The sequence below is a fragment of the Dermacentor variabilis genome, chromosome 10 (assembly GCF_050947875.1).
Source record: "Dermacentor variabilis isolate Ectoservices chromosome 10, ASM5094787v1, whole genome shotgun sequence".
NCBI lineage: Eukaryota > Metazoa > Arthropoda > Arachnida > Ixodida > Ixodidae > Dermacentor > Dermacentor variabilis.
This window is the reverse complement of record NC_134577.1, coordinates 50,770,600-50,785,417: the sequence shown is the minus strand read 5'-3', so window position 1 is coordinate 50,785,417 and position 14,818 is coordinate 50,770,600. Positions and strand designations below refer to the sequence as shown.

Genomic DNA, 14,818 nt, shown 5'->3' with positions numbered 1-14,818 from the left:
TTCAGTAAACACTCTTTTCTTGTTAGAAAATTTGAAGTGTCCTATTTTACATCAGCACAATTTAAACTTCATTTGTATATCTACATGCGTTGTGTTACCACTAGTCAACAAAGAGCATGCTGTCGAAAACCCAAACTCGGCAAGTCTGCAGCCTTTAATTCACACTTTCCGTTGAACCAAAAAGTTTGCTTCATATTGCAAGCAAAGCCTTTATGAAGCGCAAAAACTCGGCAATGGTCACACAAAAATGTATAAGAAAGCATGCCAAGCATACTTGCAAGTGCATCTCCCAGAAAGACTTCTACCCGCACAGAGATATCAGGCAAGAAAAAACATTGAAAAAGAAGAAAGAAAGACGAAAAGAATTACAAGAAACATAAAACAAGTATAACAGTCATAAATATTACACATTTTGCACCAAGCACATGGACTCAAGTTAGTCTGACTCTTCTTTCAAATAGCAGTGACATTTATGTTGCACCATGCAGAATTTCCAAGGTAACCATTCAAATTAAATAGCATAGCTTCTCTAAAAAAAATCCCACCATACATCCCCCACTTGGGTCAGTAATAGGGCTGACTCCCTTTAAGTTGAACTTTTGGGGGCCTTCGTTCGAGTGCAGCGACATTAGGCAAATTAGTGTAATGCATATCTTTCCCACGATAGCTGAACTATCGCAGCATCAAGAATTCCCGCTGGTAATTTTTGCAGGAAATGATAGTTTTTCTAATGTCACTGCTGAGGGAGACCTGCTCCTAGCTGTCTTGTGTACTTTCTGCAGGAGCCTGATACCAGCAACAACACTGCTACAGCAGAACGCCCACCAGGGTGGCATGGATTTTGACCGCAATACCTTGCTTCTCCTTTTGCAGGTTTACGATGCGTACTTTCTCAGGGTTTGTACAGAAAATTTAACACAAAATTCTACACCAATTCAAGAATTCAAGGATGCCAAAGGCTAGCATTCAAGGATGGGGAAACAAACCTCATTCACACCCATACACTGAAGAATAGCGAAATCTCCTTCCTAGCTGCAATTTCTTGCAGCTAAGTAGCTGCTGAGTTGGACAAACACTTCAGGCTCTTCAGGTGGCTTTTAGAAGTTGACTTGCCCTTTGTAATGATGTCAACTGCCTGATGGCACAATGGTTAGTAGTGTCCGGCTTCAGTCAAAGATACTTGTGCTAAACCCAAATGGCTGAAACTTAGTTTCTGTCATGCACATTTAGAGCCTAGGACTCAAAAATGGAGCAATGATGACTACAATGTGAACAAACTAGCAAAACAACAAAATGGTGGCAATGCATTTTCACTTGATTTGGCATCATCTAGCTTCACGATGGCAATGACAATTGAAACAAACCCACCATTGTGCACAGGCCACATTGAAAACGTTTAGCAACTCTCTCAAAAGAAATTATCTAGGACTCTTTCTCAACAGACAAACTCCGTGGCATAGTATGTGCAGTTCATTACGCTGGATATTTGAAGGTCACTCCAAACACCAGTTTTCAAGGTATTCAAGGTGCACACTTAGTTTCAAGGAGTCTTAAGGGCCCTCGAATCTTTTTCCAAATTCAAGGGTTCGTCAATAATTTCAATGTGCATGAACCATATCTTCTTTGCATCTTCTCAAATGGGAAATGCATGTGTGCTGACACTGGAGGGTCTCTTAGGCTTCACTTAAATTCTTAGAGCACCCCACTCAATGAAATTTGTTCAAAGGCAGTTGTTTCAGTGCACGTACCCCGTTCATAGAAGGTTGATCTCTCCTGACGGGATATCTGTCCATGGGCATCCTGTAAACATTTTTTGCAGAACTCAAATCAGTAACTGAATGCAGCGGGGTCACTGAAGAGACAACATACAGCTGCCACCGAAATGGACAGCTTGGGACAGCATTCACAAGTTTAGGGGGTCCCAGCTAAAGTTAGCCAAGCAGTTGTCTAATTTTCAAATTATTTTTTCTAACTACAAAGATAATTACTACACATAAGCTGGTCATCAAAGACGACAGATGACCGAACAGCGTGTAGGTCTTAAAATAGTATATTGTACCAGTTTTCTTTTTCTTTTTAAGGCATGGCTAATAGTGGTTGGAACACCCTGTACACACTTTGGAAGCCACTTGAGAAAGGCAATGCTACAGCCATTATCAAGGCAAGTACCAAGATACAAGAAAGATAAAAAATAAATGTATTTCAATGTAAAGTGAAGGATTTAGCTTGAGGCCAATCCTAGTTTCCCTATTCAAATACACACAAAACATAAATGCTCCCATTAGACAACTACTGAACCAATTTGAATTAAATTTGTCTACGTCAAAAAGCTTAATTCTATGGGCTGGTACTAGAATGTTCATTTAGGGCCTCCTAGATTTTACAAAATTTAGAAAAAATCCACAAGTCAAAAGAACTCGAACGATAAAGTTCACAAGTCTAACATAGCACCAAAAGCTCATATTGCAGTTTTATAAAATGCATCTATTAAAGGGATACTATATTCAAAGATTATGCCAACATGCACTGTCAAACTATCATTCCAGAAACCACACATTGCATGTCTTCTGCCAAAAAACACTTAGCTTAAGAAAAAATTGCACCTGAAGGGTCCGTATTGCTTTAGCCTCCATCTCGTAGACAATGGCGTCACAAAAGTATTATATTCCTAGCTGTCAGATGGCCCATTATTTACCGCTGGTGGCATAGAGTGCATTTTGACTAGCCACGCTGGCACATTAAAACTGCGGTTGAAACGTTGGCCTCTTATCAAGTTTGACATTCTTTTGTATGATCGTACCGATTCAGGCAATGAAAGTTTGTCACTGTTTTCTTAACGCCGTGCCTACATATATAGTTGTCCTAACGCCAGATGCGACGGTACAGCAGGGTCCGTCTATCGCATCGCTTAAATATCACATGCATGTGGTTGCCTCTTTATTACGAGCTTAGCGAGCCAGGAAACCAAGCGCAGCACTACAGAATGCAGAAACTACCAATACAAGAGAGCATGGGCAGCCTTTTGCCCAGCTGCCACGTCCTTGCCAAGGGTAACTTCAATGATATGTTCCAAGAATCGAAAAGAACTGAACAAGAAGCATTTTCATTCGTGTTATAATGCAATGCAGTTACCTTTTTTATTATCAGTGGTTAAGTACAAATGACAGAATTATAATGAGGAGTTGCTACATCCTCAAGCTAGTACTAGGATCTCCCGCTGGTGTCTCAAATCTTGTCCTGCATTTACCTCGATTTCTTGATTACTAAATCTCTGTTGTGGATAACATGCAAGGCTTTAAGCTTTACATGTTTTTAAGTATTAATTTATCACTTGACTTATTTGACTCATTCTTTGCCTTTAGTGTTCCTTTAAGGTATCTCAAGCAGACAAATGTGATATACAAGTTTACAACTTATGTAAAAACGTTGCAATGTTGCAAACAAGGGACAAACAAGCAGACAAATGTGATATACAAGTTTACAACTTATGTAAAAAGGTTGCAAAGGTTGCAAACAAGGGTTTTGCAAAAGTGCTACTCACAAATTATGCTATAGTTAAGAATATTGTAGAATACACCGATTCTGCCCGCTTTAGATGTCTCAATATGGTATGTACAAAATACAGAAGTAGGCTTTCCCATACAATCTGGGTGCCCTACACGAAATGGAAAACCTCCCGCTTCCCGCACCATTGAGCCGAGGGTAAGCCAACACGCAGCAAGAACGTAATAGGGGAGAAGGTGGGTCTTTGCTGGCAGACTAGTTGGTGACACATTTCTCAGTCATTTTACAGCCCATATAAATGTAGATAAAAGCCATGAAAGGACAGGAAGGAGTGCCGACTTTCAACTAAAACTTTTATTGAGGGCAGTACCAAGATATCAATACGAGATGACCGATTAAAATAAGAACAATAAAATCAAGATTACTGAAGGTAGGTACTAGCATGCCACTGCTTTGCCATTGTCTGCTAGCAATCACAAAGGCCATCCTCTGTTTAGCGATAAGTGCACGCACTCCTTCCTCGGAGATACAATGAGTGATGCACCAACACACCAGGTAGCAGCCTTCTCTAGTTCACAGGCTTCAATTATCGCCTGTCTTTTCTCTGCGTCAGCCCTCTGTCCTGTCCCTTGATTCTTCCTAGGCTTGTATGTGCTGTTACACTTCTACAGAAAAGACGGTGGGGAGGACAGCAGCACCAGCTCATTCACTTCTGCTTTATTATAAACTGCATCTAGTGCGATGGAAGACATCTTGTGTGGGCCATACAACTCATGGAGCACGCTTGCAGAATTTCGCATATGCCCTGTAATAAGATTTACAGAAGTGTTACATTTTGCTTTTTATATTGCTGCCAGAGCTGCAAGCTTGATGCTTTCATTTTCTTAAGTTTTGCAATTTTCTACCATTGTTGTTAAGTAACTGATGGCAAAGAAAAAAATCTGCCCATATCAGTCGGTAGATTTTAACTTTCCTTTTAAGTACAACCTCACCAAGAGCAGTGCAGCAGATGCCAAGCAAAACTATTTCTCTAATTTCTCTATTCGTATGTACTTTTGCTCCGAAGGGAAAGCTTCCTCCTAATTAATAAAGGGTAACTAGAAAAGGGTGGAGACTATCTCCAGCATATTTTGAGGTTAGCGTTGACTTGCATCACTTCACACCACATGATAGCTAGACTTTTTCATGGTGCAATTGCAAACCACACGGTACATCTTTTAATTGGCAACAATAGGAAGTACAGTTCACTGTGAATGCGAAATGGCCACATCGATGCTTAGGCAAAGCAACGCCAAAAATACATCAGGGATACGTTTACTGCCGTTTCTGCATAATGAAAGAGAAAAGGGTTTTTCAGGAAAATAATCAACATAATTGTGCAACAGTAAGTTTTTGTCAAAAAAAAAGATATTTGAGTGAACAGCTGGTATGTGATGCCTCAAATGTTATATCTGAGCCACATGGTTGTCTAGACAATCTCTAGAATGATAACAGGCACGTCCTTATGGATATACCCAATTTCATACTAGCATATTGACACATTTACATTGTTTGCATTTTCGATGACCGCTTTCTCCAGGCTAACCGCCGTCACAAGGTTATCACTTGTCGCATAATGCCTTCCTGTACTGCATGTTTCTCTAATATTGTCACCAATTTTATAGCAAAAGAATCGTATAATTAGACTGCATGGATGAAACAAATAGTGGTGTACATCCTTAAACTTATGTGAGCACTAGCAATTACGCTGGAACACACGAGTCATGTATAAATAACCGGCGCTGCTGAACTGTGAATCATTTTTGACGAGTGACAACTCTGCTCGCTGCTATCATTGTTTTTTGTGTCGTTTTCCTTGCTTGACACAAGTTCCCCCAATAAAGAGTTAATCGCAATTGGCAATCTTATTCTTCACTGTCACAACAATGTGACAATATAACTAAGATATGCATGTATCTTAATCGTATTTGCAGTTTCAGACCTCTTGGTGATGCACCAGAAACACCCCCCCGAGATACATATGTTGTGCAGTGTCCACACCTGAAGACGTATATCTTACTCTTAGCCCTGCTCGCATGAGCTTGAAGACTAAAAGCCTGCGCACACGCACACACACAAACTGATTAATGCAATAGTAAGGCCAGATACTAACTCATGATCAGGACCGTACCTCCCACGACGAGCCAGGCGGTAACCTAAACAAGTGGAGAAGAACGCAAGACAACAGCAGTAGGTTCAAGCGGTTATTCTCAGTGAAGCACAAGGCGATGGTCTCTCGTGCAGGTAAGTACACATAACTTTAGCTTACAGCCCCTCTGTCCCACCTCTTTCCCGCAATGGCCAACTGATACCATGCAGTCTCCATATTTGTTTCCGAAAAGCATTATTATACATTTAATTTCATATTTCTGATGACAAAAACATGCAAGAAAAAATGCACAAACTTCAGCAAACTAACAAACACGTTAGGAATTGATGAAAAGTGATGCAATCCCATTCAGCATGTTGCTAAATTGAGAGCATGCCTCAGGCTAAATGCTCTCAGTATGCCGCTTCTGCTTAATGCTAAGGGCTCATTCCCAACGGCAACTGGCAGAGTTAAAGTGACCAAGCTGATTGCAAATGGTCGCAGTGGTTGAAAAGCGATTGTTTCCGGCCAGTCGCTTATTGCTAAATTTTTCAGCTGCGCGACTGCATTCGCAAACCTGCCAAGGCAAACAACGGTGCAGCAGCAAAATGACGCTTAATGCGGCAATGCTGGTGTGAGCAGATGTGAAAGGCGACACGTTTTGGTGTGGCAAAATGCAGATCACGCAAGCCAGTGTGAATACCAGTTGGCGTCAATAACTCCTTGGTCGCCAGTCATGGTCGACCACACGATCTCTGTCAATCATTGGCATGAACGCGGCCAAAGATTTGCACAGGCCCTCACAACAGGTGCAAAAAGAGCTTCACTAGTGAACGCAAGCAACAAGTACAACATACAAGGGGCATCCCAAAATTAAGTTCCAATAATTTTCAAATGAGGCATGGACATTAGAAAGAGAAGTGCTTACGTTGTCAGAAAAAGTAATGCATAGGCACTTTTTCAAGATATGCATAAGCCTTTCGTAGGAATTTGTTGTAGCACAGCAGTTTTGTATGCAGATGTCATGCTAAACTACCACCAGAAAATTTTTTTCACCAGCCACCCTTGATGCACGATGGGAGAGGGGAAACGGCTGCCTTAACACAACACTCTCCTGTCTGGTGAAAAGCTTGTGGCAAACCACGTTACTGAATCCCAAGAAGTTGACACCAGCAAAGATCCACTGGCAGTTGTTCAATGTCTATGGAACAAACGTCATAAGCGATGGTATAGTCACACAATGGTGCAGGCAGTTGAGGGCAGGCCAATGCAATATGCATGAAGAAGACTACTTTGACCAGCCATCCTTCGTTACAGTGGTCATGATAGGAAGTGTACTGCAAACAATCTAAAGAAAGCAATGAATCACTATTTTTATTTTTATAAACATTCTTCCACTGGTCATCACTGGTTACAGTGGCAATGATGAAAAGTGTATGGCAACCAATTTTCTGTTTAATTTACTTACAATTTCACAAATTTCCTCCAAATTTTTGCACATTAGCTGGAGCCTGCTGCAGACCTCAAATGAGCTGCAGCTCAGGCAGAGGCAATATCCTGATTTCAGTCACTAATGGCAGATTAGCATGACAACAGCATACAAATCACAGTGCAGTAGCATGACAAACTTCTACAAAAGGATCATTCACACCTGGAAAAATTACTTATTGATCACTCTGACTATATATATAGCACTGTCTCTTTCTGTTGTTCCAGTCCTTTATTTGATGACCCTCATATACACCCAATTCAAGTCTTGCCAAAAATTTCCGCTGTCAAAGAAATGCACCGAGTTACAAGCAGGTTGGCCAAATCTGGGCAGCTCTGACGCTACCTTACACGAGCAAGCGTGCTCACGCTATGACAATGTACAGACAGACATTACCATCATCTGAACTTTCCCTACGGTGCCTCGGTCGTGGAGAATGTGAACCATGGCTATTTCTGGACCGGCGACTATGCACCCTGGAAAGTAACAAGTGGCGCAAGAAGCGAAGGCAGGTTAAACATGCACACAAGCATAGGCACCAAACACCAAGACTGTCACACGTATGCCAAGATTGCGTGACAGCAGAGCTGAAAACTGCTGCCAACACTACCAACAAAAGCGTCCTACATGCGTCGCACTGCTAGAACCAGCCGCACGTGACGTTGCACCTGCGAAAGAGGGCAAAGATCACAACAGCCAAGAGGCAGAAAAAGGAAAGAAGATGTTGAAATAAGCAAGCCTGCTACATCAGTTTTTGTAGTTGACTACCTTCCAGGCGGGCACAACAAACTAAAATGTGACAAGTGCATTCGATGCCCTAGGCACGTCTTTCTAACGCTAAAAAAAATTAAATTATGGGGCTTTACGTGCCAAAAGCACTTTCTGATTATGAGGCACGCCGTAGTGGAGGACTCTGGAAATTTCGACCACCTGGGGTTCTTTAACGTGCACCTAAATCTAAGTACACGGGTGTTTTCGCATTTCGCCCCCATCGAAATGCGGCCGCCGTGGCCGGGATTCGATCCCGCGACCTCGTGCTCAGCAGCCTAACACCATAGCCACTGAGCAACCACGGCGGGTCTTTCTAATGCTAAAGTTAGCATTAATACAGTCTGGGCATCTGATCTACTACCCACGTGCATAGCCACGCAGTCTAAACTAGAGAAAAAAAAGAGGAATGTCCAAGTGCACTTGTACCAACAGTTACATACGCCTCAATACCATCTGTATATTATGGCAATGTTCTGCTGTGCCATAACAAACATGCTAACTTTAAGCTCCAAACAAATGATTATTCATGCCTACAGTACAACCTGAAAGTGACATTTTAGCTAGCCAGCTTTTACAGATATCCTTTATAACAAACTATGCATAATTACAAATTCTGCAATGATTAAACTATTCTTCAGAAAATTGCATGTCACTTCTGTACACCAAGAAAGCAAAAGAAAAAGTGTGTAAGAAGTTATAAGACACCTAAGTAGGAAAAATGCAAGAACCATTAGGTGCCCCCTTTTCACAGCTATAAGACCTGACAGGATGTAGACGATGAAGCAAAAAATAAAAAACAAGGAAAGATGTGCCAATAATGGATCAAGGTAGAAAGCACGCACCTACCGCAAAAGCGACCTGTACAACGTCCCACACGTTTGAGGTCTCACTCGCGCACAGATCTCGATTGAGTGTCCCATAATGGGCAGTGTAGGCATAAACAGTTCCAGCACGGGGAAACACAACATACTTTTTTTTTCCCAGCCTGCTGCTGGTTTCAAATGGGGTCTGTTGGCTCGGTGAGACCCCAACCTTCTCATAGAAAAAGTCCAAGCACGCACACCTCCCTTCCCTTTCGCACGCAGTACACACAACACAATTTCTTCAAGCTTGCTAGCGGCAACTCCTCAAGCTATAGTCGACTTCTCCTAGCGACCCCCGTCCCATGACCTCTCGCGTCACGCCCGACAGTCCTCCTCATCACAAACATCCTCCTTACAAAACGCGTTCACTGGTACGGGGGGTAGGGGTGCACACTAAGCAGCTCCCCGGCAGAATCCTTGCACACTGGTGCCGGCGAAACACACCATGCCGCAAGTCCAGAGAACTGAGCTCCTTCCACCTCTCTCTGGGCGAACACGCAGAAGTAGTCCATGCAACGGCCCACCACCCATCCTTGACCTAGTGCGCTCTTCCTTCCCGCCTCACACCACTTTCCTCGACAACGACAAACTTCATCATCTCCAGAGAAGACAGCACAAGCCGTGGTAAAAGTCCCAGCAGCTGGGCAAGGGCCTTGTGACAATCGGTGTCACGATGGAAGCACTTCCCTCACACCGCGCACACAGTCCAGGATTGGAGCCGCGGTGGCAACTCTCCAGGTAACAGGTGGAAAAGAAAAACAGGGCAAATGGTGAGATATGCGCAAGCAGCTTCTATCTTATGCGCTGCATTCATTCTATAATGTGCATTTAAGATGTTTAAGGCAGAATCCTAAGCCAAAAGAAGGCCACCGCTAAGCTTAGCTTCTGCTAATTCCTATGCGCTTTGCCTGGCGCACAGTTTCCGATGGCTAAAATGACATTATACCAGAGTTTTAGTTCTCAACCAAGGTCACAGACACCTCCTTTCACTCTTCATACCAAATTCCATCCTTTCCGCAAGCTTTTACAGCACGATAACCAAGTCCCTGAATTACAGGTTGCCAATTGAATTTCCTCTCTTGGGCCTTCATTCCTGCAAACATTACAAAGAATGTTTTAAATCTACCCTTATCATCCTGGCGTAACACAAAGGCTCCCGCCCGATACATTGATAGCTAGGTGCGCAGATCAAATCGGTGTTCAGACCAGACTTGACAGGTTTTGCAAACAGCCTCTTGCTGTCAAAGGGCTGTTGTCGCTTGCGAACTCTTAATTTCTTTAGATGGCCTATTCATCAGCCAATCAACGCACAAACTCTTCTGTCAGCACACGCTGCCTCATCCAAAACAACAGCCTTGAAATATGCTCAGCCGCCCTCCAGAGTCCCGCAGCGGCACGGGTGGTGCACAGTCCAGCACTGCCACAGCAACAAGCGTCCCGGCGTCAGGTCTAACCTCGCCAGATGCAAACGAGCTTCATCCCTTCCGCTGGTGCGAGCGTGGCGGTGGCGGTGGCCACGGCCACAGGGGGACGCAGAACGACGTGATGGGGTGCGGCGGCGGTGAGTGGGGCTTCTACGCGACGAGCGGCCCCGGCGGCGCAGGATGCTGCGGAGGTCGATGTTTTCGTCCACGGGAAACAGCTGGCAGAGCTCTTCAGCAACGCGAGGTTCGATTTCCTGTTACGAGTATGAGCAGACAACGAAGGAACAAGAGTTGGCTCTGTGCGTAAGGCAACAGCATATCACATGATGCACCAATGTTTAAGGGAACGCCAGATTTACTTACAAAGCGAATGATTTTTATAGTTCTTACACTGAACTAAAATAGGCTCCACGAGTGGAATTGCACGCAACCAACAACAAGTGACATTCTGAAGTACACCTCTGCAAGGATCACTGATAGAATATCAATAATGTGATCCTTTTCACACTGGTACAGTGTGTATACAGCAGTCTAATGCCATAAAAAGCCATGCAGGCATGCGCACAGGTACCACAAACGAAGCAAGTGGGATCGCAATCGTTTCAAAACAAAGAAAAAGTGCCAGAAAAGACTGGGACAAGAGTTATGAGCACTCATAACTTTTTCCGCAATTTTGTCCCTTCCCCCACTAACCCTTTCTTTTCCTTTTAAAATGCACGAATGTGTTAAGTGTTATGGTTTATGGGACAATTATCACTCGATTGCTTACGGGACCCCTGACACTAAAATTTTAGAATTTTTCACAAGCTTGCAACAATGTTCTGGAAGTGCCTAATTGAAGTTGCAAGACTTGGGAAGATTTTGCATGCATACTGCGACCTTCCTTAGTGCCTTTCATTCTCTGCCACTTAGTTGCTGCTTCCACTGGAGGTTCTAGTTAGCAGATGAATCAATGGAAACGATCCGATGGACATTTTAAATGTAGTGCTTTGAGTGTAATGAAGCTTTTTATATTTTTAAAAAGACTGTCTATCACGAATGTCATACCACTAAGCTTAGAACTTCAGACCCCTGTGGCTCGAACACATAACAAAGCCAGATGGCACAGGCAATAATTTGCATGAGGAATAGCCAAGTAGCGAGAAAGCTGTTTTATCCAGTCACACACAAAATTTTATGTTCTGTTTAGTTCTTCGTGAACTGCAAACTGCCAGCAGCAAGTAGAAGACATGGCCAGACTAATTTGTATTTCCACCAACAGAAGCACCAATTTTTTTAAGGCAATTGAATGATGATTACCATGGAGGGCAATACAAAACAGCGAGGCATCAAGGAAAGAATTCAGTGTAATCGAGCTAATTAAAAGAGTTGGCAGTTGGGCATGTATATTTAGAACGAAAACAGCACTAATAGGTCTAGAAAGAGTGCGCAAACTTACAACTGTAGATTTATTTTGCCTGATAAAATAAATACACATCTGTGCACGTGTGCATCTTTCCCCTTTTTTGTCTCATTGGTTTATTATATAATTTATTTATTACATATTCTATTAGTTGGTTTATTACATATTATTTATATTTGTTTTCTGATCATCACTGCCCCATTCCACTACACCCTTTCTGCAATTACATATTGTTGCACACAGCAACCACAAAAAGTCCTCTCTGCCTGTATTACCTGTCCATCACGACCTATCTTGACTTGTTTTCCATCATTCCAAGGGTTGTACAGGTGGGCAGTCTTGGTGAAAGGGAGCTCACGTCTGTAAGGAACAGAGGCAACAATGAGTACACACGCATCAAGCAACAAAGACGGCAAGCATGGTGGAACTGGTCCAACTTTTTGTGCTTGCCATGTATTTCTGGCAACTGCCTCTGCACATTCTTGTGCTGCCTTTATAGCCACAGCTACATGAGCACATCAAATGCCAGTTTGCCAACTGGCACACAGGAAAATTCACCTAGAAGTGTTGTCTGCCAGACTTATTGGGCATCACAAACAAACCTTTGCACTTGCCAGAGTGCAGTGACCTCGTGCTCCTACTGGGCATTGCGCACTGCGGATGTTCAGTCAACAGCTCATGTGCCCCTCTAAGCAATACAGTCGAACCCGACTATATCGAATTCGTTTACATCGAATTATTCTATATATCAAACAATTTCTGGACACGGTATAGTTACAATGAGTATATATAGCAAAAATTATGCTTACATTGAACAAAAAAAGAAGCAGCGACTCCCGATATATTGAACGTCAAGCGGCAGAAAGTGCCCCCGGAAGTTGGCTTTCCCTCGTGGTGGCGGGAAAACCCAGCGGCGCGGCTCCATCCAACCGCTCTCCCTACCGTGACCGCCCTGCCTCGGACGAGCCGTCGACACCCCCCTGCCAAAATTGATCCTGGCCCGCCCGCAGCGCTTGCTCAGACAGCCAATCAGAGGCTCCTGTGCTCTCGTCATGCAAGATGGCGGTAGTGCGAGTTGTCTCGCTGCTTTTCTGGTTCATTGTGTGTGCGCCTTGTAGACCTTCTCCCGCAGTGTTGCCGTGATGAAGCGGCAGAATTCGCCTTTCGTCGTGAAGCTCGAAATCATAAATGGGATCGAACGCGGTGAGAAATCGGATGTCCCCGCAGCGTACAAGATTCTGGGGAGCACTCTCAGAACGATCTTGAAGGGGGAGATTAGGGCTAAAGTGGCCAAACTCACGACCCGGTGCCCGTAGCGCCCGACGCGTATGCACGGCCGTGTGCGAGTGGTTCATCCGAAATTGCTTCAGCCGTGCCCACTTTCCCGTGCTCGGGGATGACTAAATTTCGATGAATGCGATGAAGCTGTTGCCGATGTCGCCGAAGTTCGGAGCGAGCTGTCAGAATTTCTGGAAGCTGTTGACGAATCAACGGTGGACGAGTTTTAGCGCAAATGATGGTGTCGCGACGACAGGAGAACCCGAAAACGAAGACTACATTGCCGACATTGTACCGAGCACAAGTGAAAGTGGGCACAATGAGGAAAGCAACGACAGTCCTTGGCCCACATCCTCTGAAGTGATTGGTGCGCTCGCACTAGTCTGCGCTTCTGCGCGAATACGGAAGGTTGCGGCCTCAACTACTCCGACGCTTTAGACAATGTGGAAAAGTGCATGCGTCGCAGGCAGCGAAATTGCCCAAGCAGAAGAAAATGCAGGACTACTTCGTGCGAAACTAAGCTAGTTTCACCAATAAAGTGATTTTATAAATGGTATGTGCTTTTATGACATCCAATTATTTAGCAGGCTTATATGGAATTATGCTCTATATCAAACTGATAGGCGTTTTTTTTGCGAGTTAGATATAGCCGGGTTCGACTGTAAGTGCAGCGGTGAACCATGCCTCATTGCTACACGCCTCACAGTCATGCCTCACTGGAGCAATTTTTGTTGCCTCAGCAGATATCTATGGGTTCATTCAATGTGGCTGCACTTCCTGAACTAGTTAATAGTTAGTTCAGGAGGATAGCCGACCAAGATTGAGTTGTTCAGTTGTCTTGCAAGTTTGTTGTAAGTTATTAAAATGTTGTTTCTATCTCGCAAAGGTGTGTATCGAGAATTTTTTCAAATATTCATCCACCCCTATATTTGACTTATCTTTCAGCTTTCTTTTTCTCTTCTGCATTTGAGTAAGCGCAAAACAGTCATACATGGAAGGAGCGTCAATTAGGCATCTGTTCCAAGAAACCACAAGTGCTGCAAAACACTAACAGACTACTTGGCGCAGTAACACGTGGGCAAAAGCTGCACCCCTGTAGCTTTCCCTTTATTGCCACAGAAACCTCTCTGCGATTACAAAAAACTTGCGGTAGAACTTATCGGACGACTACTGACAGTGACCGTCGATGACTGTCAACAAAGAGAAGGCTGGGTCGAAATAAAACTGTTCTTGTAGAGTTCTTGGTTCTATGCCAGCCTTAATGAATGCTCCTTATACATATAGTACTGCCATTGCAGTTGAGCCACGCAATAACGAAATCGGAGGGAAACCCGAAAAAAAAAATCACTTTCGCGAGAATTTCGTTGTTGCAAAATGGGACAGTACAGATGGGCAATTCGTTACAGAACGAAACGTTACTGTGAAAATTCCGTTAGCCTACTTAGGCAAGCTTGTGAGGATCCTCGGTCAATTGCGCTCGGAGATACAATCACTCTTGCGTAACTCGAGCAACAGCACTCCATGCATGCAGCAGCATTTCTTCAGCGCGCGCTGTCGCCCGTAGGCGCCAACACCTCCGGTGCTGAGCGCAAACATGCTTGTATCTCGTATACCCGAAAGCAGTCAATCGAGATTATGGCCCTTTCATGCAAATCTAAGTCCGGCGCCGAATCGGCATGCAATGCCTGTCAGGGGGCACCAAATCCAGTATTCTTGAATCCCGGACGGTCGCTCAATCATGGCCCGATGCGTGGCACTCCATGCTGCGACCATCTCAGGCACCACAGACAATTCCACGTTGGTGAGATGTGAATTTCCTTGTTTTTGCTACTTTTTTTTGCCGAGGTGCACATTACGCACTGTACTAGGAGTTTACAAACCGTTGCCACACGTAGGTAGCAACATACTGCTGCTTCAAATGGGCAAAAAACAAAGAATATGGCGGCCATGACGTGTTTA

General features: G+C 44.0%; 1 protein-coding gene across 6 annotated transcripts in view; it reads right to left on the bottom strand.

The window, feature by feature from the left end:
* Ythdc1 (YTH domain containing 1) overlaps nt 1–14,818 on the bottom strand; it is a 48,669-nt gene that overhangs the window by 8,315 nt on the left and 25,536 nt on the right. For 3 of the 6 annotated variants that reach the window (XM_075672695.1, XM_075672697.1, XM_075672698.1), the window contains exons 13-18: nt 11,857–11,941; nt 10,210–10,433; nt 7,518–7,597; nt 5,657–5,699; nt 1,749–1,800; nt 275–301 (exon numbers count right to left, since the gene is read on the bottom strand). In XM_075672695.1, the coding sequence (XP_075528810.1) occupies nt 275–301; nt 1,749–1,800; nt 5,657–5,699; nt 7,518–7,597; nt 10,210–10,433; nt 11,857–11,941 (511 nt within the window). Of the gene's footprint in view, nt 1–274; nt 302–1,748; nt 1,801–5,656; nt 5,700–7,517; nt 7,598–8,734; nt 10,434–11,856; nt 11,942–14,818 lie in introns of those variants that run through there. The other 3 variants (XM_075672696.1, XR_012823387.1, XR_012823388.1) reach the window with 3 other exon arrangements.